General features: G+C 44.6%; 1 protein-coding gene across 2 annotated transcripts in view; it reads right to left on the bottom strand.

The window, feature by feature from the left end:
• Window positions 1–8,976, bottom strand: part of EFNA5 (ephrin A5) — a 271,927-nt gene extending 262,951 nt beyond the window's left edge. For both annotated transcript variants that reach the window (XM_055315280.1, XM_055315279.1), the window contains exon 1: window positions 8,499–8,976. In XM_055315280.1, coding sequence (XP_055171255.1) covers window positions 8,499–8,623 — 125 coding nt within the window. In that variant the 5' untranslated portion in view covers window positions 8,624–8,976. The remainder of the gene's footprint in view (window positions 1–8,498) is intronic.
• Window positions 8,977–23,833: the final 14,857 nt, after the last annotated feature.

Genomic DNA, 23,833 nt, shown 5'->3' on the forward strand with positions numbered 1-23,833 from the left:
CTGTGGAACACGAAACATCAAGTATCACGTCTACCACCATCCACATCTAGATCACAATTTGCACTGTAATTATCCAACCAAAATAAGCCATGCCTTGATTTTATTCAAACCATAAAACTGCATCTTAACATGACAAAATACTTTCCTAATACATATTTTCACAATACGAAGCCAGAGCTAGTTGTTAACTATCGTTTCTACGCACAGGAGTCACTAATAAGACTTAGAATGGACACTCTGACAGCTTGGAAGCAACGAGAAAAAAACAAAAGTATTTGCTAGTCCAAAAAGGCCACTTTGGACACTTTGGTTATTCTAGTCTTTCCATCAGCCAGTCAAAAAAACAAAACAAAACAAAAAAATGGATGGATGATGGATATCAGAGGAAAGCTCTTCAGTACAAAAACTGTCAACTCCTACCCGGACTTCAATAAGGAGTCTATGAGATGTTTATCATTTCTTAAAAACGTGCATTTTATTTACCGCCTTTATATTGCATCTGCAATCACCAAAAATCCTACTTCTAATGAACTGAGGCAATCTGTGATGTAAGTAGTTTTCAATCTGTGCCCAGTTTAATCAGACTGAGTCAGGTTACTTTGAAATTAATCTTAAGGAAGTTCTGTTTTTACTGCAGTTCATGGGAATAATGTTCCCAGACATCATCAAACAGATGCAATAGCAAGAAGTTTAGTATAAATTTTTGGTAAACTTTACTGGGCCACATGTTCTTCCAAATGTATCCAAAAATACAGTATGTGGTGGAAAATAAGAGCAGACTCAGTTGATACATTCTCATAATTCTTAATAACAAATATGAATCTACTTCCAATATAATTTTCCATAAGAACCCCTAAGAACAGTCTAGTAATGAGAGAACGAAAGACTGTTTCAGGGACAAAAAGGCTCTAATTTCATAGAATGCTTCTGAAAGCACCCTAAAATGTTTCATTTTTAAAACTACATACTTTTATCAGTACCTCTTCCTAGAGAAAGATTCTTGGTACCGCTGAGTGATTGAGGGGAAAAAAAAAATGTTAGCTGACATCAAAAGGACTACTTAGAACAATTAGAAAAAGGAAATTAAGATTTGGGGGCGGGGGGCGTGACCATCGGGGCTATTATTACTCTGAAATTAATAATAAATTATAAGCTTCAAGAGAAAAATACATATGTAAACATGGTACAGCCCAACATGTAACATTTAAATATGCCTGGGTCTAAAATATATTATCACTAAACTAAAACCTCCTTTATTTCAACTAAATAGAAGATAGCCTTTTAATGAGCTCACAAATAACTTGATAGAGCTTTAAATGTAGAGCCCTGCCAAAATTATTAGAAAGTGGTTTAGTCCTTCTCTATCGTCCATATTCATTTCCGGACCAATTTCATGAAAGAAATAAAATCGCTTAAAACAAGATGGCTGCTTCTGAAGGGGGAAAAAAAAAAAAACAACCCGCTGATGTACCAGGAAGCCAAAACCCTAGCTTTTCTAAACGGGGGAGCAAAAACTTAGTCTTTTTTTTTTTTCCTCATCTCCAAGCGTGTATTCACACGTTTCCACGTGAAAACCTAGAGATTACACCGTGCAGTTATTTAAAATTACAGCAATTTTTTAAAAGGCCTAATCCTTGTGTGCCAATAAGAGAAGTGTCCAATGCATACACATGCAGCTATCACATGACCAAAATCCCCACGTCACAGCAGAATCACGGTCATCAGTCATGGAAAACGGGTCCCTTGATAAGTAATAACAGGAATAATACCGATGCACTTCATATCCCTTGAAGCATCGGTCAGAAAACGTCCAGCGACGTCCTGTTACAAACACAACATCTGTATTGGACTTTTTAAAGTAAACAGCCTAGGAACTTAACTGTCCGAGTCTCTCCTTGAATTGCACTTTGCTGACCTTCCCTGAAGCAAATGGCACATTAATTCTATGACATACATAATAAATATGAAAAGCATTCCCCTACATTGTGAAATAATTTTTAAAGAGATTTTTTTTTCCTAAAAATCACTCAAAACTATTTTTATTTCTCACTTGAGTGGAAAATAAGACCTGACAGTAACATTCTCCTCAACCTGTCAACTGTCAATTGTATGAAGGATGTTTCTAAAGATGACAAAGGTTTATTTTTCCTTATTGGAAATGATAGAATTCTCCTTGAATGAAAGCTCAGGTAACCATGACCGTGGTACACTGTTGTCTCTCAGCAGCTAGCTCACTTAAGTAGGAGTTTTCACTATTTTAAAATCATGTTTTTATTGAAATCCATGGCTGTTTGAAAACTAGACTCCAAAGCCTCAAAACCAAGCATTTATATCCACACACATTTCCCATTTCAAAAGAGCGCACAGATCTCAGGAGTTCACAATAAATCCTTCAAAGTGCAACAAGGAGTATAGATTATCGAGAAGATGGACATACAGGGGACTTCTTTCATTCATAATCGAACTATGTGTAACAGTAACAGTCCAAAAAGAACCACATTATCACTTTTTGAATTTTAGACCAAGCTATTGTCTTCCTGTGCCTTGTTTACAACTGACTTTTTAAGTTTGACGACGTAAATGCAGACAAATTGTAGGGGAAACAGATCTCCTGGTTGTGAGTAATATCCCATTCAGAAACACTGGAAATTCAAATTAATCACAAGAAATTTCTCTACAAAACAGGTCAGGATATAGATTCAGAAGCAAACGAAAACATAAAACTAATAATATAAATCAGGCCCTTAAGAGAGACAGTAATTTACTGCTGTTTAGCTGTCTAAGGCCACCATCGTAAGACAAATTACCAAAAGTGAATATTAATACCTCATTTCTTATACCTTATACTCCTCGTTGAGGTTTTTACACCTGAATATGAAGGTGTGATCCGTCACAAATGATCAAAAGGCAATTTTTTTCTCAGTTCGAAAGACTGATCCTGTCTCAATATCCTGGGTAAGTGGCCAGGGCCCTGCTCACTGTACTTAGGGACACACGGGCTTCCTTTCCAACATGAGCATTCGGACCAGAGCTGCTTTTTTTTAACAGTTTGTGTACTGTTTCTAAAAAGTAGAATCAGTCGACATAGACTGGTTCATTACTAAAAATAAAACACAGGTTTTAAAATCCTCACTGCTACTGGAAGGGACTCAAAACAAATACAAAAAATGAAAAGGGTTGATTGAGTGGCATCTTTTAAAAAAAAAAAAACTATCAAGCAAATGATTTATTTATATTGGGGGAAAAAAAACACTAAACAATAGATCAATTCCACCCATACGTAAAATTCTGTTCTTGGCATTTTCTCAGTTTTGTTCCACTTTGTATTTTAATGCTTTCTCTTTCTCAAAGGTACATTCTTTTAGCATATTCTTCTCCCAAGCTTGCGAAGGCCAGGACTCCTGAAGGACTAATTGTATTCATTCATTTTCTGGGCCCAGCATGAAGCTGGTAGCTTGCTTGGTTCATAGCAACAGGGGAGGAGAGAAGGAGCTCATCTTTATCTGTCCCTATCCAACAGGAAATCAGGCCAGTGGACAGAATGCAATGCAAGGCCTGCTCAGGAGGCATCTTGCAAGATTAAATGGCAAGAAATTCACAAGGTTAATTTGCCCCCAAATAAGTAAGTGCTCCTTCCAAACCTGATCCTCAGCCTTCAAAGGTGGAAGCCTCTACAGCTATTGATTATCAGCCACAACACACATGGCAACAAGATATTCCTTCAGTGAGCCAATGGCTTGGTTAACACCACTAAAATCAACTAACAGGCAGTAATGAACAACTGAAGGCGCCCTCTGATTCTTTTAATCACAGGGAGTTTATTGACCTTGGTCTCATGCTGGAAATGCCAAATTAGACTGTACAGCCAAGTGTGCCTCAAATAGCACTGATGTCCCAGTCATCTAAAAAAAAAAAAAAAAAAAAGACAGTTGACTATTTCTGAAAGCTTATTATGAATATATGACGCATAAAATGGATGGAACAAACACCTCGGTAGCTAACTCTTCTTTTCAAACTTTCACGGAAAAGTGGACAAAAACAAGAAGCGTATTTTTCTTATCCGGACCTGTAAAGTAAAAGAAACACACACATACACACACACACACACACACAAAAAAAAAACAAAAAACAAAACAAAAAAAAAAAAAAAACAAAAAGAGGAAGGGGAAGGATTCACTTCAGGTCTCCCACAGATAGATCAGGGGAAAAGAGAGGAGATAAAAATCCCTGTCATACTGCTTTATTTTTATCCGGATGTCTACATAAATTCTGATATAAAGATCAAAATGACAAAATCACCTAATTACATCTAATACATTACATGGAGGCTCAGAGTTAATAAAGTTAAAAAATTCTAGATAATGCTTTCTACTTGAAGGACTTTGTTTTTAACAAACAGTATTTGAAACATTTAAAATTTCAAAAATAAAGTTAATCCTGTATAAGTCCGGTGATAAAATGCATTCAAACCCAGGATCAATTTTCCATCTTTCCTCAGAACATATTCTTAGATTTAAATCAAACCGATTTCATTTATTTGTCAGTGGAAAAGGCACAGGGCTGGAATACTAGTATGCATACAATAAAACTCTGATGACTCAGATTTTTAAAAATCAAACAAATTTACTTTGAAAGGAAAAAAATAAACACCAAAGGGATTATGATCAAGAGAAAGAAAAAAAAAGTTACTACTTCTCTCTACTTAGGCACATATATATGATCTGTAAGCCAGAAAGGGTTAGGAGTACTGACCTAGAATTCGTATCACTTTCACAACTCCAAGATTACATGTTAACAAAACTAAATGATGTCAATTATGTGCTACTGGAAGATGAAATGTTTAATTTACAAGTCCCTACAAGAATTTTCAAAGTCCAAAGAAAACATGATTAGGTTAAAATTTAGTATACCCCAGGTGAATTATAGAGCTTTTTTTTTTCCCCCATCAGAGCATAACACTTTAAATTGCTGATACTCAGAACCTAACAGAAGCAAAGCGTTAAGTGAGGAGAATCAGTATTCTTAAAGTACGCTGATAATATTTGCCACTGTATTATCTTACTGTTCCACCCATTAATGCCAACTAGTAGGAGACACGTTTAATTATCCTAGCATCATTTTGGCAACTGGTCAAAAGAAACCAAGAAATTCTTCAATATATACACACAATATCTAAAAGAGTATTCTCAGTGGAGGCACCAAACTGTTTATAGGAGGCTTCAGATGGAGAGAGGCATGTTCTTATATTGAGTCATCTCTATCTTTATAAGCGTAGCTGCTATGGGAGGATGTAAAGTTTTATTACTGAAAGTCTCTTTAAAAGTTACTTAAAAGCTTTTTTACATTCTTAAAAGAAATTAAAGACAAATAGCTATATTCTCCTTGATTTAGATATTCATTACTCAAAGTTACTTAGTAACATGCTGGTTCAGAATCAGCCTTCAGAACATGAAAAGGATCACTCTGTTACTCAGGTGAAATCCAGACAACTTCCCAAATCCTTAAAATATGGAAGATGCATTTTGGCAAATTTTATCACATACTTCTATTCAGATCGATCGTTCTCGGTTGCTATTTCAGAGATCTGTGCCAATTCAAAACATAAAAGTTGGTTTGGGGCCCACCACCCAGTAAATACTAGCAGCTAAAAAGTTATCAGCATTTGAAAATTGAACATCCCCTTTCCAGAAACGAATGCCCAGGACGATAGATTCTATCTGGTAGCATATAAATTTAATATTTTTTTCTTCTGTTCATCTAGATCTATGGATGCTAATGGCATAATGGAGAGTCAGCAATGAAAACATAAACTCCTAGGACTACATAAGTTACAATATAAGATACTTAAACCCTGTGATCAAGATGTAATAATTCTAATTGCATTTAAACACGATTTCAATTTCAACTCCCTTGGTATAAGCTAAAATATATTTACTTCATTTCGCAACAGAAGCCCTTATTAGCAGCTTGTCTACTGAACTTTTCTAAGGAAAAAAAAATTTTAATCTGTTTAAGTTGCAACAAAAGTTTTCAACTTTCTTCCAAAAGACTAAGTCTTCTGATCTTATTAGTTTACCAAGTCCTAAAAAAAAAAAAAAAAAAAAAAAAAAAAAAACAGGACTTCTATAAAATCAGAAGGCATGCTTAGATTACTGTACAAAATGATTACATTGAAAACAAAATGTAAAACACAGAATTTACAAAATTGGTAAACCCTTGAAAATTCTCTAAAATGTTTCTTCACCATCTTTTGAAATAAACTGTGTTTATTTGTAAATTAGTTATTTTGCATTGCCTCTTTTTAAATTACATCCAAGCTGAATTTTCTTAACACAATAAAAAAAAAAAAACCCACATCTTATTCACCATTTCAGAGATAAATCCGCCTACCGGTCCCTACCTTTTCAATTACGTTATCTCTTAAAGTAAGTTTTATCAAGACAACGTATGATGATAAACGTGCCCACAAAGCCCTAAGAATACTAAAGTTAGAGCTGGGTCTCTTGGGAGAGGGGTACATCATCCTTTCTTTTGAACGTTATCAAAATGATAATGATCAAATAAAAAGGTATTTCCACAAGCCTGGAATTGGAGGACGGACTCGAAAATACCCTTTGGTATTTTGAAATTCTACAGATTAACTTTGTCTGGGCAGGTTCAAAGCCACCATGGCATCCTGAGCAGAGTTTTCTACAGGCAGGGCAGATCTATTAAAAAACATGACCTGTGACAAAAATCAATGTGCTAATCTCAAGCCAAACAACAGTATCAAAAGCATAAAACAGAGATAACCTAAGATAAAATGTCCTCAGACTAACTCAGACTAGCTTGACAGGTTAGGAAGGAGGGGGACGTGGGGGTGTCGCGGATTCTTTCTGTTTTAACCCAGGACGACTGGAACACCCAAGTATCCAGATACATGAAAAGCATGAGCAAAAAGATCACCCTGGGAAGTTTGGAGTGGGAAAGAGAAGACAAACCGAGCACAAAATGCCCCACATTCCCCTAACCGGTTTTCGCTGCTGTTTTATTTAATAGGGCGCTAAAGTTCAGAAATAGAAATTCCTCTATTTCGTAGATGCTGTTTAATAAAGCCCAGGGGGGAATAAAACCAACCAACATAATGAGACTTGCTTTTAACACCATCACAACTGGAAAGCTTGCTCTATTTGTCTTGTCAGCTTTAATAAAAGGCATCTCCTCTGGCAGGATGGCTTCTCTTTCTTTGCCTAAGAGTGGTAAGTGGCATGTCAAAGGAGAAATAGCTTCCCATCATCCCACCACCCACCTCCCGGAGACTTTGTTTTTTTAAGATCCAAACTTTCAGGGCTGTCTGTCCTTCTGGCAGGCGGTGCAGTTTCGGGCTTGGGATGCCCGGGCGGCCCTCCTCTCCCGGAGCAGCAGGGCGGGGTGGGGGCTGCAGGGCCTCCCTCCTCCAAGCGGGAGATGCCTCCCAAGCCCGGATCTCGGGGGCCAGGAGGGAGGCGGGAGGGCACGGCCTGCCCCAGGCCCCCGGCTCCCCACTTCCCTGCAGCGGAGGGCGCCCCGAGGCCAGGTGCCCCCCCACCCCCCGCGCCCCGGGGCAGGCGCCGGACGCAGCGCGCACCTGGCAGCTGGCCGCGGGCCCGGGGAGGCCGGGGCTGCCCTCGGGCGGGGCGCGGAGGGCTCTCGGAGCTGCTGTGCACCCGCGGGGGGCTCGCCGGCGCGCTGCCCTTCCAGCAGCCCCGACCCGGGGGGCCCCAGCTCCGGCCTCCCGCGCCCCCTCCCTCCCCGCGGGGCCGGGGTGACCGCGCGCCTTCCCGCGGCCGCCCGCCCGCCCGCCGCCCACCGCCCACCTCGAGCTCCCTCCGCCGCCAACTCCGGCAGCTCGCTCTGCACACATGACGCAACCGGCACTGGAGCAAACTTTGTTGCACCCCGAGCCCGCGGGGTGCGGAGGTGGGGGGTGGAGAGGTGGCGGGTCACGGGGGGGGCGCGAGGACCCCCTCCGCCGCCAGGCGCCCGGAGCCCCCGGAGCTCGGCTGCTTGCAAAAGCCGAAAGCTTCCGCTGCCCCAGCCCGTGCGCTCTCGGAGCGCGCCCAAAGGGGGAAGAAAAATCCAACGGGAAAGAAAATTTAAAAAAAAATAATAAAGGGGGGAAAGGAACTTTGGGCATGTTTGGCGGGTCCTCCCCGCAGCCGCCGCGCCCCCCAGGCTGCAGGCGGGAACGCTCGGAGGCGCCACGCCGGGAGCGGGGAGCCGGGAGCGGGATGCGGGATGCGGGCCGGCTCGCCCAGGGCGAGGCGGCGCAGGAGCCTCGAGTCCCCGGCGCCCCGGGGGCGCTCCCGGGGATCCCCGGCCCCTCGGACGCGGCTGAACAAAGAAAGAGAGGCGCGACCCGAGAGCTTCCCGCGGGCGCCCCGGGGGCCCCCCGCGTCCCGGCGCCGCAGCTCGCAGGGCGCGCGCGGGTCCCCAGGCGGCCCGAGGAGCCCGGCCCTGCGCGCCGCCAGCCGCCTTACCTGGGGTTGCTGCTGTTCCAGTAGACGGCGTAGCGGTCGGCGACGGCCTTGGAGCCCGGGTCCTGGCTCAACGCGCACATCCAGAGCACCAGGAACACCAGCGTCAACATCTCCACGTGCAACATCACGCCCGGCCAGCGGCGGAGCCCCCGGACCGGCCGCTCCGGGGAGAGAGCGCAGGGATCCGGAGGGCGGGAGGAGGGGGAGGGCGGGGGAGCCGCGGCGGCAGGAGGAGGAGGAGGAGGAGGGCAGGAGCCCAATAAATACGAATAAATAAGAATGAAGAGTGGCGACAAGAGAAAAGAGGCGCACGCCGAGCTGGGGAGACGGTGGCGCGCGGCGAGGGGGGGCGCGAAGACTAACTCGCTCCCCCACTGGAGGGTTCCGGAGGAAAATTAAAAAAAAAATTTTTTTAAATTAAAAAAAAAAAGGGATCACAAGATGGAGAAGCATGCGTGTGTGCGGCGGCGAGGCGAGGGCGGGGAAGGGGAAGGGGTGCCGAGCCGGGGCTCGCGCGGCGGCGGCAGGCCGGTCACCCCGGGAGGAGGGGGCGCGCGCCGGGCCGGCGGGTTGGGGCGGGCGGCGGCGCGCGCTGCACGGTCACCGGGAGTTGCGCGCCGCGGCCGCGGGGAGACATGCACCGGCCCGCCGGGCCCGGCTCAGCGGCGGCGCCGCGGGATGCGCTCGGCTCCTCCTCCGCCGCCTCCGCCGCCGCCGCCGCCGCCGCCGCCCGGGGCCCTCGCCGCGCGCCCCGCTTCGCCGCAAGTTACTTTGGCGGCCGGAGCGAAACTGCAGGGGGCGGGCTCCGCGTGGATGCGGACGGCGGCCCCGCGGGGTGGGGGTGGGGGTGGGGCCGGAGCGGGGGCGGGGGGCGGCGTGCGGGCACCCCCGTGCCCCCCCGCCTGGTCCGAGCCTTCGCCGGGAGCCCCCGCTGCAAGCCCCGGAGGGCTCGTCGGTGCCGCGGGCGCGCCGCGGAGGCCGGGGATCCGCAGCCACAAGCCCGGCCCCGCCGGCGTCCCGGAGCTGCGCGCGCGGCCGGCGAGGAGCGGTCCTGCCTTTGCAAACCTCAAAGAAAAGTTTGGCTGTCCGCGTCTTCCGGCGGGTCCCCGGGCGCTGGCGGGGGGCCTCGGGGACTCCTGGCGCGCGCCCTCCCGGGCCGGGTGCGGGTGCGGGCGCGGGTGCGGGCGCGGCGGGGCGCACGAGGAGCGGAGGTTACGAGCCCGCCGGCGAGGCGGAGCTGGGGCGCCCAGCCCTGCAGGACGCCGCCGACCCGACTGTTAGGGCTGCAGAGCGGGAAGGGGGAAAGCAACCACTTTTAGACGAACGCCTCCAACTCCGGGACGGGCTGATTGAGGTCAGTCTCCGGTCGCCTCCCCCGTGGAGCAAGACCGAGCCCCCCAGACGCCGTGCCAAGGGCCTGGGGCGAGCGCTCACAAGTGTCCCTGCGACTCCGACGGGTCCGGACGCAAGCCTGGCAACTTGTAGAGATGCATCAATCAGTTTGAAACGGGAAAGAGGAAAAAAATAATAATAAAATAAAATAAAATAAAAAAAGAGCGAGAGCTCAGGAGCGAGTGGCACCTCCCCGATGACTACATCAGAAAACCTTCTCGATCCTCCTGCAGCAGCTGCTCCTCTTTTCCCTCCTCGGGCTCAGCAGCAACAAGAGGTGAAAAGCACCAACCGAATCCTCAAACCTCTACCGGGCGGGAAAATAAACTTGAGCAGCAGCGGCGGCGGCAGCAGCAGCACGAGCAGCCCGGAGAGGATGGAAATGACTGGCGAGAAGTGCAAAGAGGTAAAAGTCAGTTTTGCAAAAGAGGGAGGCAAAAAAAAAAAAAAAAAAAGGGAGAGAGAGAGAGAAAAAATGCTTTATGGGAAAAAAAAAAAAAACCTCCGCGGGCACGCCCCCTCGTTAATGACCTGCGTGGAACGCGGACAGCAGCGGCGACCCAGCCGCCGCCGCCGCCGCCCCGGAGCGCAGGGCCGCGCGCGTGACCGTGGACGTGGGCGGCGCGGCCGGGGGGCGCGGGGGGAGCGCGGGACCCCGCGGGGGGAGGCGCCCAGCCCGCGCTGCGGCCGCCGCGGCCCGGGTCATGTGGCTGCTTTTTTTTTTTTCTTTCTCGCTCCTCCCGCCCCTTCCCTCCCGGTGCAGTTTGCTGGGGGGGGGGGGGGTGCGCGAGCGGCCTGCTGTTTGCTTACAGGTCGGGTTTTTTTTTTTTTTTTTTTCCTCTCTCGCTCTTCACTCCAACGGGATTGGCTTGTTCCACGAGAGAGAGGCGTTTTCTTAATCTCCTCCCTTCCCCACGCCTCCCGCCCCCCTGCCCGGCCCCACCTTCCAGAAACCTGACTAATTGAATTACTGGGAGTGCCCGGGCGGCCGCGCGTAACCCTTTGGATGCTGAGCCTCGGCTGGGCGCTGGGCCCGGGCCTGGTTGGACGCCCGTGGACGCGCCAGTCGGGGCTTTGGGTGACACAGCAGCCCGTTCCCATCGTGGAAGCGGCAGGCCGGGCCCCGCAGGTGTCTCCAAGCCCCCCCCTCACCTGTCCACCCCCCCCCCCCAGAGACAGGCTGGCGGGGAGCCTCGGTGGCCGCGTTCCTGCAAAGCGCGCCCAGTGCGGGGCGCTGGGTCATCCTGGAGACCTGGGCGGCCCTCCTGCGCCTCTTCCCACCAGGGACCTCAAGGCTGCTGACTTCCTTTAAAGTGATGCTGTGAAACACACACGGTGTGTGTGTGTGTGTGTGTGTGTGTGTGTGGTGTGTGTGTGCGCGCGCAATTGAGGAAAGCACAGTGTAAAGTGATCACAAATCGGTGCGCTCCTCGAGCGGGAAGGAAATGAATGCAGCTGGCAGCCCCAGGTGAACACCGTACACCTTTGACAGGTCACCCCCCAGGCTGGTTTGCCGCTCCCCCTCCTCCTCCAGGATGAATGCTTGCAAGAACCGGGTGCGCGGAGAAGTGGGGTCCCTGCAGCACGAGTCCCTTTAGCATCAGGACAGGCCTCCAGAGCTCCGGCCGCGAAGCACGGCCTCCGGGCAGCGACCCCCCATCCCGCCCCGCCCCGCCCTGCGGTGCCCTGGGGCGCGGGGGGGGGCACCGAGGCCTTGGAGACCTGAGCCCCCGAGGGATGCTTCCCGCCGGCCTCGCTGGGCAGGGCTGATCCCAAGGAGGCAGGCGGTTTAGTTTGCCTCCCAAACCTTCCTGTTTTCCCCCTTTTACTCATTAGCCCAATAAAATCCAATATCACGTTCTCCCTCCTGTGCTTTACGGTTTTTCCAGCGCAGACTTTCCAGGCGCTTCGGAATGGTTTGGAAGCGTCCAGACGCCCTCCAGTGGTGGGCCTGAAGTCCGCACGCAGCGGGGGTACCGCCGGCAGCTCGGCCCGGGATGGAGTGGGATGGAGACCCTGGGGTCAAGATGGATAACGACTGCAGGGAAAAGGAACGCGCACCTGGGCCTGGAATTACCTGGAGGCAATGAGCTCTTGCCTAAAAGCTGGGTCCCATTCCTCGCTTCCAGAAAATTTTCCTACCTGTGCTGGGAAAGGAACTCCTCTATTTGCAACCAGGTGTAAGCTGCAACCTGCGTGAAGACAGACTCCGTGACAGACCACCCCGACAGACCAACAGCCCTGCTAATTTAAAAAAAAAAAAAGCAAATTCAGAATGTATTAACACAACTACTTGTCTACCACAAAATTCCAGCAGTTGAGAAAGTTGGGAAACTGAAGCCAGGGAACTAAACGATAAGCAATTATTTTTGAGACCAAATTTTTTTTGAAACTTTATTTTAAAAAAATTAAAACTTTATTTACTTTGCGCCCCCACCCCACCCCCAGTCTGTAATCTTGCTGATGTTCAAGTTTGTGGCCCATTTGAGGGTGCATTTGTTTTTTGCTTTGCAGGAATGGCACATTTCTTCCCCCCACCCCCGGCCTTTCTGATAGTGGCTCTAATAAGTGCTCAGATGAGTGAGGCAGTTGTGGATGAAATATTCTGGACTCTTTTAAGGGACATGGGTATCTTTAGGAAGAAGAGAACTCACAGCCCTGTCTTGGGGAAAATGCTGATCCTCATCAGAAAGTCTTTGCAGTCAGGGAAATATCAGGTATCAGGGACTTAGCAAGCTGGCTTCCTATGGCGTCAAAGCTGAAGGAGTAAGGAAAAAGAAATTATACCCGCTTACTTCCTATATGAAACTCATACTCCAAATGTGAAAATTCAACAGATCAAAAGAATATAGAGGTCCTAGTATTTTCAATATCTAATTTGCTTAGAGGCTGGATGGTCCAATTTTAAACAGAAAAAAAAATAATCACACATGATGGTCCTCCCTAAAATGATCCAAGGAATCGGAATAAGACGTTGGAATTTGCAACTGTTACAGGACAGGACCCAAATGTCTGTGTTAGGAAATAATTCATAAACCTAAGCCAAATGCCTCCTTCTGGGATGATAGACCTAAGCAATTGTTGGTACTGGAGTAACTAAGCAGCAACATGATAGATACGCAGGGACTGGACTTTGAGGAGGTGTTATTAACCGTGTACTTGTCACCAGAAGAAATGACTTTGTCTCTTTGGGAGAACATTTAAGCAATTTGAATTTATACAAATCAGCATTATATAAAAGAACTGTATTATGATTACTCCAGTGTCACAGAGGTAGTGACTCCTAAGCTGGCCTCTGATGGGTAAATAGCCCTCTGCCAAGTGGTTGACGTATGAGGAAGAAAGCAGCAAGCTAAAAACGCAGAGGAATAAAAGTGTAGGAAGCGTTCGAAGGCTCTGAGTTGACAAGACTTGAACAGGGTTGTATGTAGGGAGCTGAGACCTGAAAAGTCTGTTAAGAAGATTCCAGAAGAGCGTAACTGCAACCTACAAATGTTTGAATTTAAAGCTACCGGCGACCAAATGCACTGGTGGTTTTAACCCAAGTGACAAGTAGTGATCATTGCAACACACACGTAGGGGTGGATTTACTGGTTGGTTTGTTCTTTATTAATTTGTTCATTACTGTTTGACCTTGAACTATCCAGACTGGTGTTCTAACCTTGGCCACAAATTAGAGTTACCTGGGGAGCTTTCGTATTTATTTATTTATTTATTTATTTATTTATTTATTTATTTATTTTTATTTTAGGATTTTATTTATTTATTTGAGAGAAAGAGAAAACAGGAGTAGGGGGAGGGATACAGGGAGAACCAAATTCCCAACAGGACCCCGGGCATCCGACATGGCATCTTGACCCGGAGCCAAAGGCAGAGCGCCCCAGGCGCCCCCACCTAGGGAGCTGTTTTAAAAAGAACAATGCCAGGATCCCACTTCCTGTTTTAGCTAGTTAGGGGCCAGGACCTGGGAGCTGTAACTTTTAAAAGCTCCCCATCCTCCAGCCCCAGGGGGTTCTGAGGAGCAGAGAAAACTGAGAATCACTGATCTAGGGAATTTATTTTCACCTTAACTACTACAACATTTTAGGCAAAAAAAAAAAAAAAAAAAAAAGGAAATCCTGTACTTATTTGTCTGAAATGCTCCAACTAACCGTCAGGGCAGGAATGTTGATACCTTTGAGAACTGAACTTTGTGATCCTCCCTATTAAAATGAAATGATCCTTTAAAAGTCGTTTCCACGTGGCAAGAAAGAGAATGCCATCTCCAAGATGGGGCTGGGTGGGCAAAGCTTGCTTTCAAATTTGGGTTAATCTTTTTTGGGCTAGTTTAGACTTCGTGTTTGCACTAGCTGTCTCCAGGTGGAAGCAGAATTCTGTGGGGTCAAGTGTCTGAAGCAAGCCGGTGAGTCAAGCCTTACAGTCCACGGACTAAGCAACTTCTAATATCCATAGTTAAATTAGAACTGATACCCAGAAGAAATAATAAAGGAAACAAACTCAAGAACAAAGATGAAAGGATATAACAGACACAAAACTTTCTAAAAGACGACTAACAGAATGGTATTTAATCTAACCCTGCAATTTCTCTTCCTAGAGCACTTATGATTCATTCCAAAGCCCCAAGAAACTCAGGTCCTGTTGCCAAACTAATGAAGCCTTCGCTCCTCCTCACCCCTTTTTATGACAGGTTTCTCAGAATCTTTAGAAATAACTATTTGCCAGTTTTTCTCTCCTTGGAGACCTAAGGAAATGCTCCTTTTCTATTTCTGATCTTGCTGTCGCTTCTGTGTACAACCTAAAAGTGAAAAAACAAAACAAAAAAACTGTCTACTAAATAGAGTGTCGAGTCTCTACCTTCTGTCGTGTGACCTTCAACTTCTATCGTGAATCTTCTACTTTTGCTCATTCTTTCTTTCCTTCCCGGGTGCTTCCTGGGGGTTGTTTCACAGCATCCCCTCTCAGAAAGTCTGTGCTTAAGTAGAAGGAGTTTCACAAGTTGCTGTAATATTCTGAAAAAGACATTTTCCAAATTTTTTATTTATGAACTGTCTGCTGTTGTTTTGCCTGTTTGAAAACATAGTTTACATAAGATCTGCAGAGCAAACTTTTTAAACATACAGGAGCTTGGACGGTCATTTCGGTAAACAACCAAACCATGTAATTAGACATATGTGAAAATATGTGTTCTGGTCCTGTGTATTACAAATGACTATGTGCTTACGTGTAATTTCAAAAGCAAACAAGAACTAGTTGATTCAACCAATTTCCACATCACTTTTCATTACCTAAGCTTCATTCTATACACCAGAGTTACGTGATGAGTCTTCAACTATAAAGCTGAAATTGGGAGGTGATTTTATTCCCATTCCTATGGGAATTTTCATGTTGTTTTTACTACGTGAACTGTATGTACTTTTCAGTGCTCTACGTTTTCCCTCTTCAAATTTTTAAATAAAAATCACCGAGTAAAATGTATCTGCATTTTACAAGTCTAATCCATCAACTAGCATAAAGTATACTGTCCTAGAATGTTCTTTGTGCAATTATTAAATAACACTACATTCTTTGTTTAAAAGAATCTACATGGCAGGGGCACCTGGGTGGCTCAGTTGGTTGAGCTTCCGACCCTGCACTCAGTGAGGGGCACTCAGCTTGTGATCTCAGGGTCCGACCCTGCACTCAGTGAGGGGTCTGCTTGAGGATTTTCTCTCTCTCTCTCTCTCTCTCTCTCTCTCTCTCTCTCTCTCTCTCCCCCTGCCCCCTCCCCTGCTCCCCAGCTCCCTCTGCTCCTGTGCTCACACTCTCTCTAAAATAAGTAAATCTTTAAAACAAAGAATATACATGGCAATGAATGCATATTACCAAAAAAAAGTTTGTACCTAGGTTTTATTACGATGGCAATCATAGACATCTATAGCATAACTTCATATAAATAAAAGGAATATAAGTAACCATTCAGAAATAAAGTTAATTTGTAGTTTTTTTCTGTATTCAAACTGATAATTAGGATACATTTATCCCATTAGCTCCATCTACCATCATCCAAAAAATATGTAAGTATGCATCTCTATTTCCTCTACCTGCTTGGATGCTCAAAAGAAGTTGGAATATTAAAAAAAAAGTTGGAATATCTATTTTTTATTTCACTGAGGCCATTATATATATATAAATTATATGTATTATATATTTAATATATATATACACATATATACACACACATATTTACTTGTATAGCATATATATGAGCATATACAGTGATAGATAAAGAGAGAGAACTTAATTTTCAATCAATTTTCACCCAAGACTTTCATCACCTTCTGGGAGAATTCTATTCAATGACAAGTAAAAGATATAATCCTTAGTTGGCATGATTTTGTGAAATAGGAAATGCTGTTTCTAAGCCCCTTTTTTGCTTTGGCCTTACTTCCCCCCCTCCCCCCAGACCTAAACTGGCTAAGCAAAGCAAAGTGTAGAATTATGGCAAACTGAGAAACTCTTTCCTCACATTACGTGCATTTTTTCAGATAAAAGTGGGGGGATTTGGGTCCTAGTATTTGGGAATGTGAATTTTTCTTTGTAGTCCCCTAAATCATTGTTTTGATTTTTTTCCCCTTGCTCCTGGCCACAGTGGAGAAGATTTTTTTTAATATGCTATTAATCTGGGGCGGGGGGAGGAAATTGTCCTCTTAGAGGAAATTTATAACTCTGTTCTGAGACTTTCACATACCTTATGCCAACATTGTAAATTATATTGTGATGCTATAAAGTTACAGTTAAGGTATAATTTTTTAAAAGCATTTCATCTTGTAGTTTGGGATAATAGTTACAAAGCTGGTCTCTATAGAAACCACTGTAACTTGTGATCAAAGAACATCAGATGATAATGCAGAGGATTATTGGCCAAAACTTCTTTTAAGTGAGAAATATTTTACTGAATTAACCCTTTTGAAACTCAGGTCAGGGGAAGGAAGTGTGCACTTAAGATGACACTTTTCTAATCAGAGATGCTCACCCTCCATTTCTATTAGCCTGCCCCCCCTTTTTTTTTGACATATGCTGTGTACTAAATTAAATAGGATTTATTCGTTCAACTAGATTCTCAATCACTCTCTTTTCCTGTGGATTAGGAGAGTGCATTTCTTAGCTCTTTTTCTTGAAATCCACCAGGATCTTTTATGTGGACTATCTAGTATTCTGCACACTTCCAATGCTTAATAAATATTACATTACAATATTAGCATAATAATAAATCATCTTAAAGTACTACATGGGCTATTAAGTGAGATCCTATTCAGTTTGAGCCAAGACATCAAAAAGTTTTATTTTCTCTATACGCATACAAAGTAATTTTAAAACTCTCTTTCCATGAAATGTCCTTGCCTCCATAAGATGTCTATGTATTACAAAGTGAAGTGGCGAAGTGTGTATCTTCCATTTATGTATTTCATTTGTTCAGTTTATTCTGGGATCCAAATTTGCCATTTTAATAAGAAGAAATTTAAAACCGGGCAGACAAAAACAGAAATTGCACCATTTGTCAGGTAAATGCCCTTTTCCCAATGGCGACTGTGAAATCTTTGTAAAAGATTACTAGGCCAACAGCTACGTCCTGTTCCTTTCCATTAAGAAGGTCTGCTTTGTCTGTGATGGGTGGTGTCAAACAGACCCAGACTAACAGCCTAGACTGAAACCACGAGGCTTTTCCTTACAGGTAAATGAGAGTGCGATGCCACAGATACTCGGTTAACACAATCGCATCCTAATTGGTTGCTTTGAGAGCGGTTCTACTTTGATAGTGCCAGCAAAGCAAAAAGTGAAAATACTTCTCCTCCCAGAGGTATTGTTTAAATATTATGCATTTTATCTACCTGTATGTAAAACAAGTAGGATAAAAATGATGCATCAAAAAAAAAAAAAAGAGAGAGAGATGCATCATCTGTGGTAGGCAGCAAACTGGCCAGTATTCCTACCCCGGTTATAACTTTGTAGTTCATCGCTCCCATCAATAGATGGAGTTTTCTATGTCTTGGACCTGAGGGGACCTTGTGACTTTGTCTGGCTAGCCCAATGCAGCAGAACGACACGGTGCCGATTTTGAGCCACGCATGGGGGGAGGCATTCAATCTTTCACTCTTTAGCTAGGAACCCATCCTTTTTTTTTTTTTAATAATAAATTTATTTTTTATTGCTGTTCAATTTGCCAACATACAGAATAACACCCAGTGCTCATCCCGTCAAGTGCCCCCCTAAGTGCCCGCCACCCAGTCACCACCACCCCCTGCCCTCCTCCCCTTCCACCACCCCTAGTTCGCCTCCCAGAGTTAGGAGTCTCTCATTAGGAACCCATCCTAATTGCCATGTGGACAAGCCAAAGCTAGCCTTCTGGTTGATAAGAGACATATGGCTCCCTTGCCAAGCCCCAGAAGCAGAGCTACCTCGCTGATGGGCAGCAGATGGGTGTGACGTTCCGGCCTAGGCTAGAAGAACTGTCCAGCTGATCCCAGCCGAAACTGCCCACTCCTAAAATCATGTTGTGAATCCATGATTCTCGTTTCCGGCCAATAAATTGCAGGCTCATTTGTTATATAGCAATGGATTAACAGATACATCATCTTCTTAAATTATTGGAAATGTAATTTTGGATATTATTCAGCCCAAATACAGGTCATTCTTTTATAACTGTGACTTCCTTGACTGAGATATTTGGTGTCAAACATCTGTAATTGGCAATAAGAATTTCCTGAAGATTTCTAACAGGAGTGTTTGTTTCCACTACTTTATACATTTCATGGGGAATCTTTTTTTTTTTTTTTTTTTGGTCACAAAAACTTAACATGGAACCCTAAAGAAACACAATTAACATTCAGACCCTTCCGGTCCTCTTAGGATAATGACATTTGGTTAGAATAGCAAACCTGAGCAGATGGTTTACCCAGAGGGAAATCATTCTTCTTCTAAGAACGTGGTGCCCAGCAGGAAAAATGAAAAGGTAGGATCAAAGGAAGCTATGTTTAGCTTCATCTCAAATCTCCACATCACTCACGGCTATTGATTTAACATCACGGCACCTCCATATTTCAGCAGGAGGATCTGCCACAAGACAGAAGCTGTAGTGACCCTGTGAGGGTCATCTTGCTGTCAACCTCAAATTACAACATCTCTGCTTTTGGCTGACAGCCATGCCAGGACAGGGGAAGCACAGCTCTCTTTCCATAGATAGAATAGTTGTGTTTCAAGGAAGTGAGATACAAAGTGAAATTTTATATATGGAGTCTTATCTTCCTATGATTTAAAGTTCTAACTGGGAGGAGGATTTTGTCAAGGTCCCTTGTGTGCACTCCCTCTCCATCTGGTTCCTAGCCCAGCTTTGTAATGTGTGCCACCTAGGGTGGAGACTACCCCACTAGTCCAAAGTTGTCTTTTCAGCCTTCACTGTATCTCTGTCCTCCTCGGGAACCAAACCTTGGCCACCCTTCCGTCTTGAGACTTTCTTGATCACTGGTGTTTGTTAGTCCACATTTTTGGTCCTCTTTTTTTCATCTCCAACTAGGTTCTTCTGGCTGTCAGCTATGAGTCACAGCCCAGTGCCAGGCATATGGTGATCACTTAGTATTTGTGGAATGAATATCCATCTGCAAGTATAGGTGTTTTCCTTAGCAATCTTTTCCTTCTTCCTGAACATAATCTGTAGCACTCATTCTACTCCCAGCTCCAGTTATAGTCTCTTTGGGGAAGGTTCCCTCAAGCTAAGGCTTGAGGATCTATTGTTTTCCATGCACCAGACCCACATTCCCAGCCTTCTCATTTTCTGTAGGACTGCACTCGGATACCTCCAAACCAGCAAGCCCCAAAAGTGCATCTGATCATTCAACACACCCAAACACCCCTCTCCTGGCATATGTTCTCTAGCATGACAAGGTCGGGATAAAGTCTTTCATCAGTTCTCAGATGAGAACAGCTAGGAGCTAGCTGACAGACCTGATGAGACAGAGGATTCAGTATTATGTTGAGAAATGCAAAAATCAATTTCCTAATTTCTCATTTCTATATCAAGTTGGCTCCTAACCGGTGTCAGCCATCCATTCTTACCCCTGTCCAGTATCTGCTTCATTCTGCAGCTGGAGTGATCTATACCAGAGGGAAAACAGACATCGCCCTCCACCACTTGAAGGCTTCACATGCCTTGCAAAGTAAAGATAAAATTCTCAACATGGCTATCAAGTCCTGCATAAGTTGATTCCTACCTTCCTCTCTGACCTCATGTCATAGAATCCTCCCCACACTCATTAACTCCAGCTACTCCGACCCTCTCCCATGCCTTTCCCTGACTCTGGGTCTTTGCTTATGAAACATTTAGGCTCCCACCTGTTTAGCTTGTATTCTTCCTTCAAATCTCAGCTCAGATGTCACTTCCTTGGGGAAATCTCTTCGGATGACATAGAATAGCGGAGGATTCTTCTAAATAACTGCATGGCACTGAGTTCCTTTTTTCATACTACCTGTCTCCTGATTTAAATTGTGTATATATGGGGATCCCTGGGTGGCTCAGTGGTTTGGCGCCTGCCTTGGGCCCAGGGCATGATCTTGGAGTCCCAGGATCGAGTCCCATGTCAGGCTCCCTGCAAGGGGCCTGCTTCTCCCTCTACCTATGTCTTTGCCCTCTCTCTGTGTCTCTCATGAATAAATGAATAAATCTTTAAAAAAATTTGTGTATTTGTGTGGCATTTTGTCTGCTTCCTCTTTTAGTCCAATTGCTCAGGATCACCTCTCCAAAGCTTAGTATTATGCACAACACATAGTAGACTCTCTGTTATTATGTACGGAATGAATGAATGAAAATACTAGTACTTAACACTGTGTTTCCCCATGTGGTTTCTGTGGGGAAACATATTTCAGAGACATACAAAGGCACTGGGGATAAGAGTGAGAAAGTCAAGTGCCTCTCATAGATTTGGAAATGAAAGATTTCCCTTGAAAGAGAAGCTGCACCCAACAACCCCTCAGCAAACATATATGAAACCAACCTTAAGGAAGAACTTGCATCCTAGAGCCAGACCCAACTTAAGGTCTCCCCATTTCTAAAGGAGGAAAGTGCCAACCTCAAAGGGAGCCAGTCGAAGATGGAACAAAGAAAGTGCCATGAACCATGAACAGAGGCCCATTCCCAGTTCTAATCCCCAAGCAGTGGTGGGCGGGGGGGGGGGGGTTAATGGGTAAATCCAAATTATAAATGGCTCCCCCCCAGCACACCATTTAACCCACATCATGTCCTCCTTTGTTCTGAAGCCACCAAACCAACCTCGTAATTTGCCTCCTATATAGCTTGACATTCATTCATTCATTCATAAATTTATTAAGCATCTAATAATGAGCTATGCCTTGAGGATACACTGGTTAGCCAGACAGAGACGGTGCTTTTCAAGTGACAAGAAAGCAATCAAAATGTTGGGTCCAGAGGGGCACTCGGTGGGATGAGCACTGGGTGTTATGCTACATGTTGGCAAATTGAACTCCAATAAAAAATAAAAATAAAAAAAAAAAGTTGGGTCCTAGGGTGGACTAATACCACCTGTTTGCCAGAAATCCTTTCTTTGGAGAACCTCTCCTCTCTCACGCTCTGATCCCGGAGAAACTATCCACTGCCATGAAGCAGATAGCATGCTGTACCAACACTACGCCCCCACCACCATTGTAGGGCCAATTGAGCCATCAGTGTTCTTGCTGGATTTATAAATGGAGCTGGGATTGGGAAGGCTTTGGGGATTTTGAATTCTGTGGATACAGGTTCAGGGCTGACAGCAACCATCTTTCCTACTCAGAGAAATGGGATTCTTAAGCTTCAACAAATAAAAGTACAACAGCATCAGTCTGGATGTTTTTCTGAGAATCAGGGTAGAGCAGAGATAGACCCACAGAAGGACTCATGTTAAAGATGGAGTCTCTTCTTGGGCAGTTGCTGTTACCATTGAGTACATCACATTTACCCGAAGTAAGTTCGATATGACAGGATCTCAGGATTACTGTTTACTCTCTTATTTTTAAGTAGTTTTTCCTTTCCTTAGTACTATCTGACCTTGAAGCCCAACACTGTACGGTTTCGGGCTGAGGAAATGGTCGTGGAGATACCTAATATCGATAAATGATCCCTCTCCCAGGACTTTAGAAGCATCCACAAAACAAGAAAGGAGATTTTGAACATCATCCTTATTCCTTGATGTCACAAGTCAAAGAACAAGCCCTCTGCAGCCCGAGGGCAATTTCGTGGCTGCTTCCTGGACAGGTGAATTATGGCTCAAGGAATAACAAAAAATTGTGAATTACCAAATAACTGAAAAAAAAAAAAAACCAAGAAGGGAGGAAAGCTGCAAGAGCTTAGGGAAGGGATTTTATAATGTACCCCAGTCTCATTTCACTCAATGATAAATGTACATAATTAATCATAGACACCATTTTGGCAAATGATATTTTTAAATGATAGAGGCAATTATCTGTACAATTACATATGCACAGGAATGCATTATTTTCTGAGTTTCAACAAGCAGCTTACCTTACAGAATAAGTAAGGAAGAGTCTTACCTAATTTAGCATCCCAATTTGTAACGTCATTTTAAAGAGGACTTTTTCTTTGGTGGTTAGAGGAGGTTCAGAAGAGGGACGTAACTACGGTAACATCTTGGTCCTACTACTAATACCTTTGTGTGACTATTTAATCACTTAAGGTTTCAAACCACAGAATGTAAATAATATACCTCTCTCTCCTGCCATCTTTAAAGGAATACAAAATAATTTTCTAAATGCCTTGCCAACAAATGCTCTGGAAACAAATGAAAACCTTGTGAAAATGAAAGAATATTTGCCACTCTCTACCAAACTATTCCGACTAGTGAGATGAGAGAGAAAATGCCAGCAACTATGGTACGTGAATGGTCTTTTTTCTAACTTGATAGAATAACCACAGACTCAGCTATTTCTCCAGCCTGATGGGCTTCTCTTACAAAGGCAGTGTGGGATGGGGAAGGCTTCAGTCTGTAGGGCGGACGTAGTTACAAATCTGGCTCTGCAGTTTACTAGGGCTGTAATCTTGAGGGAGCTACCAAGCAGTGCTAGGCCTCTCTTTCTTTCATAAAACTGAGTCCGACAGCACAACCTCAATAAAATACGCGGCGAGCAGGACACGAGATCATGTGTATCAAGTAACTGGTCTAACATCATGGACTCAACACCTGTTCAACCCTGTAGGTGTTCTTCATGTTAAGTCCTCCCCCTCAATGAAGTTCCTTAATATCTTATCCTTCTCAAATAAACCATAATGCCATCCTACCATGCACTCTTTCTACCACGTGTATTGAGCGCTATGCATACATACAAGGTATCGACAGTAAAAATAGAAGTCACTGTGGATGCTAGTAGGGGAGAGGTGGATTATTCAGAAAATGGATACGAGTGGCTGGTTAGTAATTTCTATCTCCATCTCCGATGATCTAAAATTGTGTTGGCCAGTACAATAACCCCTAGTCACAGGTGGCTATCGAGCGCTTCGCATGTTGATATTTTAAGTGGAGATATATAGTATGTGAAGGACACTCCAGATTTCTGAAAACTCAGGAGAAAGAAGACTGCAAAATATCTCATTAAAATTGTATCATATTGTTTACCCTTTGAAATGATGGTATTTTGTATATACTGGGTTATATAAAATACATTAAAATTAATTTCATCTGTTTTTTCTATTTTTTAATTAAAAACAATTTTAAGATTTTATTTATTTATTCATGAGAGACACAGAGAGACACAGGCAGAGGGAGAAACAGGCTCCATGCAGGGAGCCCCATGTGGGACTGGATCCCAGGTATCCATGATCAAGCCCTGGCCTGAAGGCGACGCTAAACCGCTGAGCCACCTAGACTGCCCTGTTTTTCTCTTTTTAATGGAACTACTAGGAA

This window comes from Nyctereutes procyonoides, unplaced genomic scaffold, assembly GCF_905146905.1.
Source record: "Nyctereutes procyonoides isolate TBG_1078 unplaced genomic scaffold, NYPRO_anot_genome, whole genome shotgun sequence".
Classification (NCBI taxonomy): domain Eukaryota; kingdom Metazoa; phylum Chordata; class Mammalia; order Carnivora; family Canidae; genus Nyctereutes; species Nyctereutes procyonoides.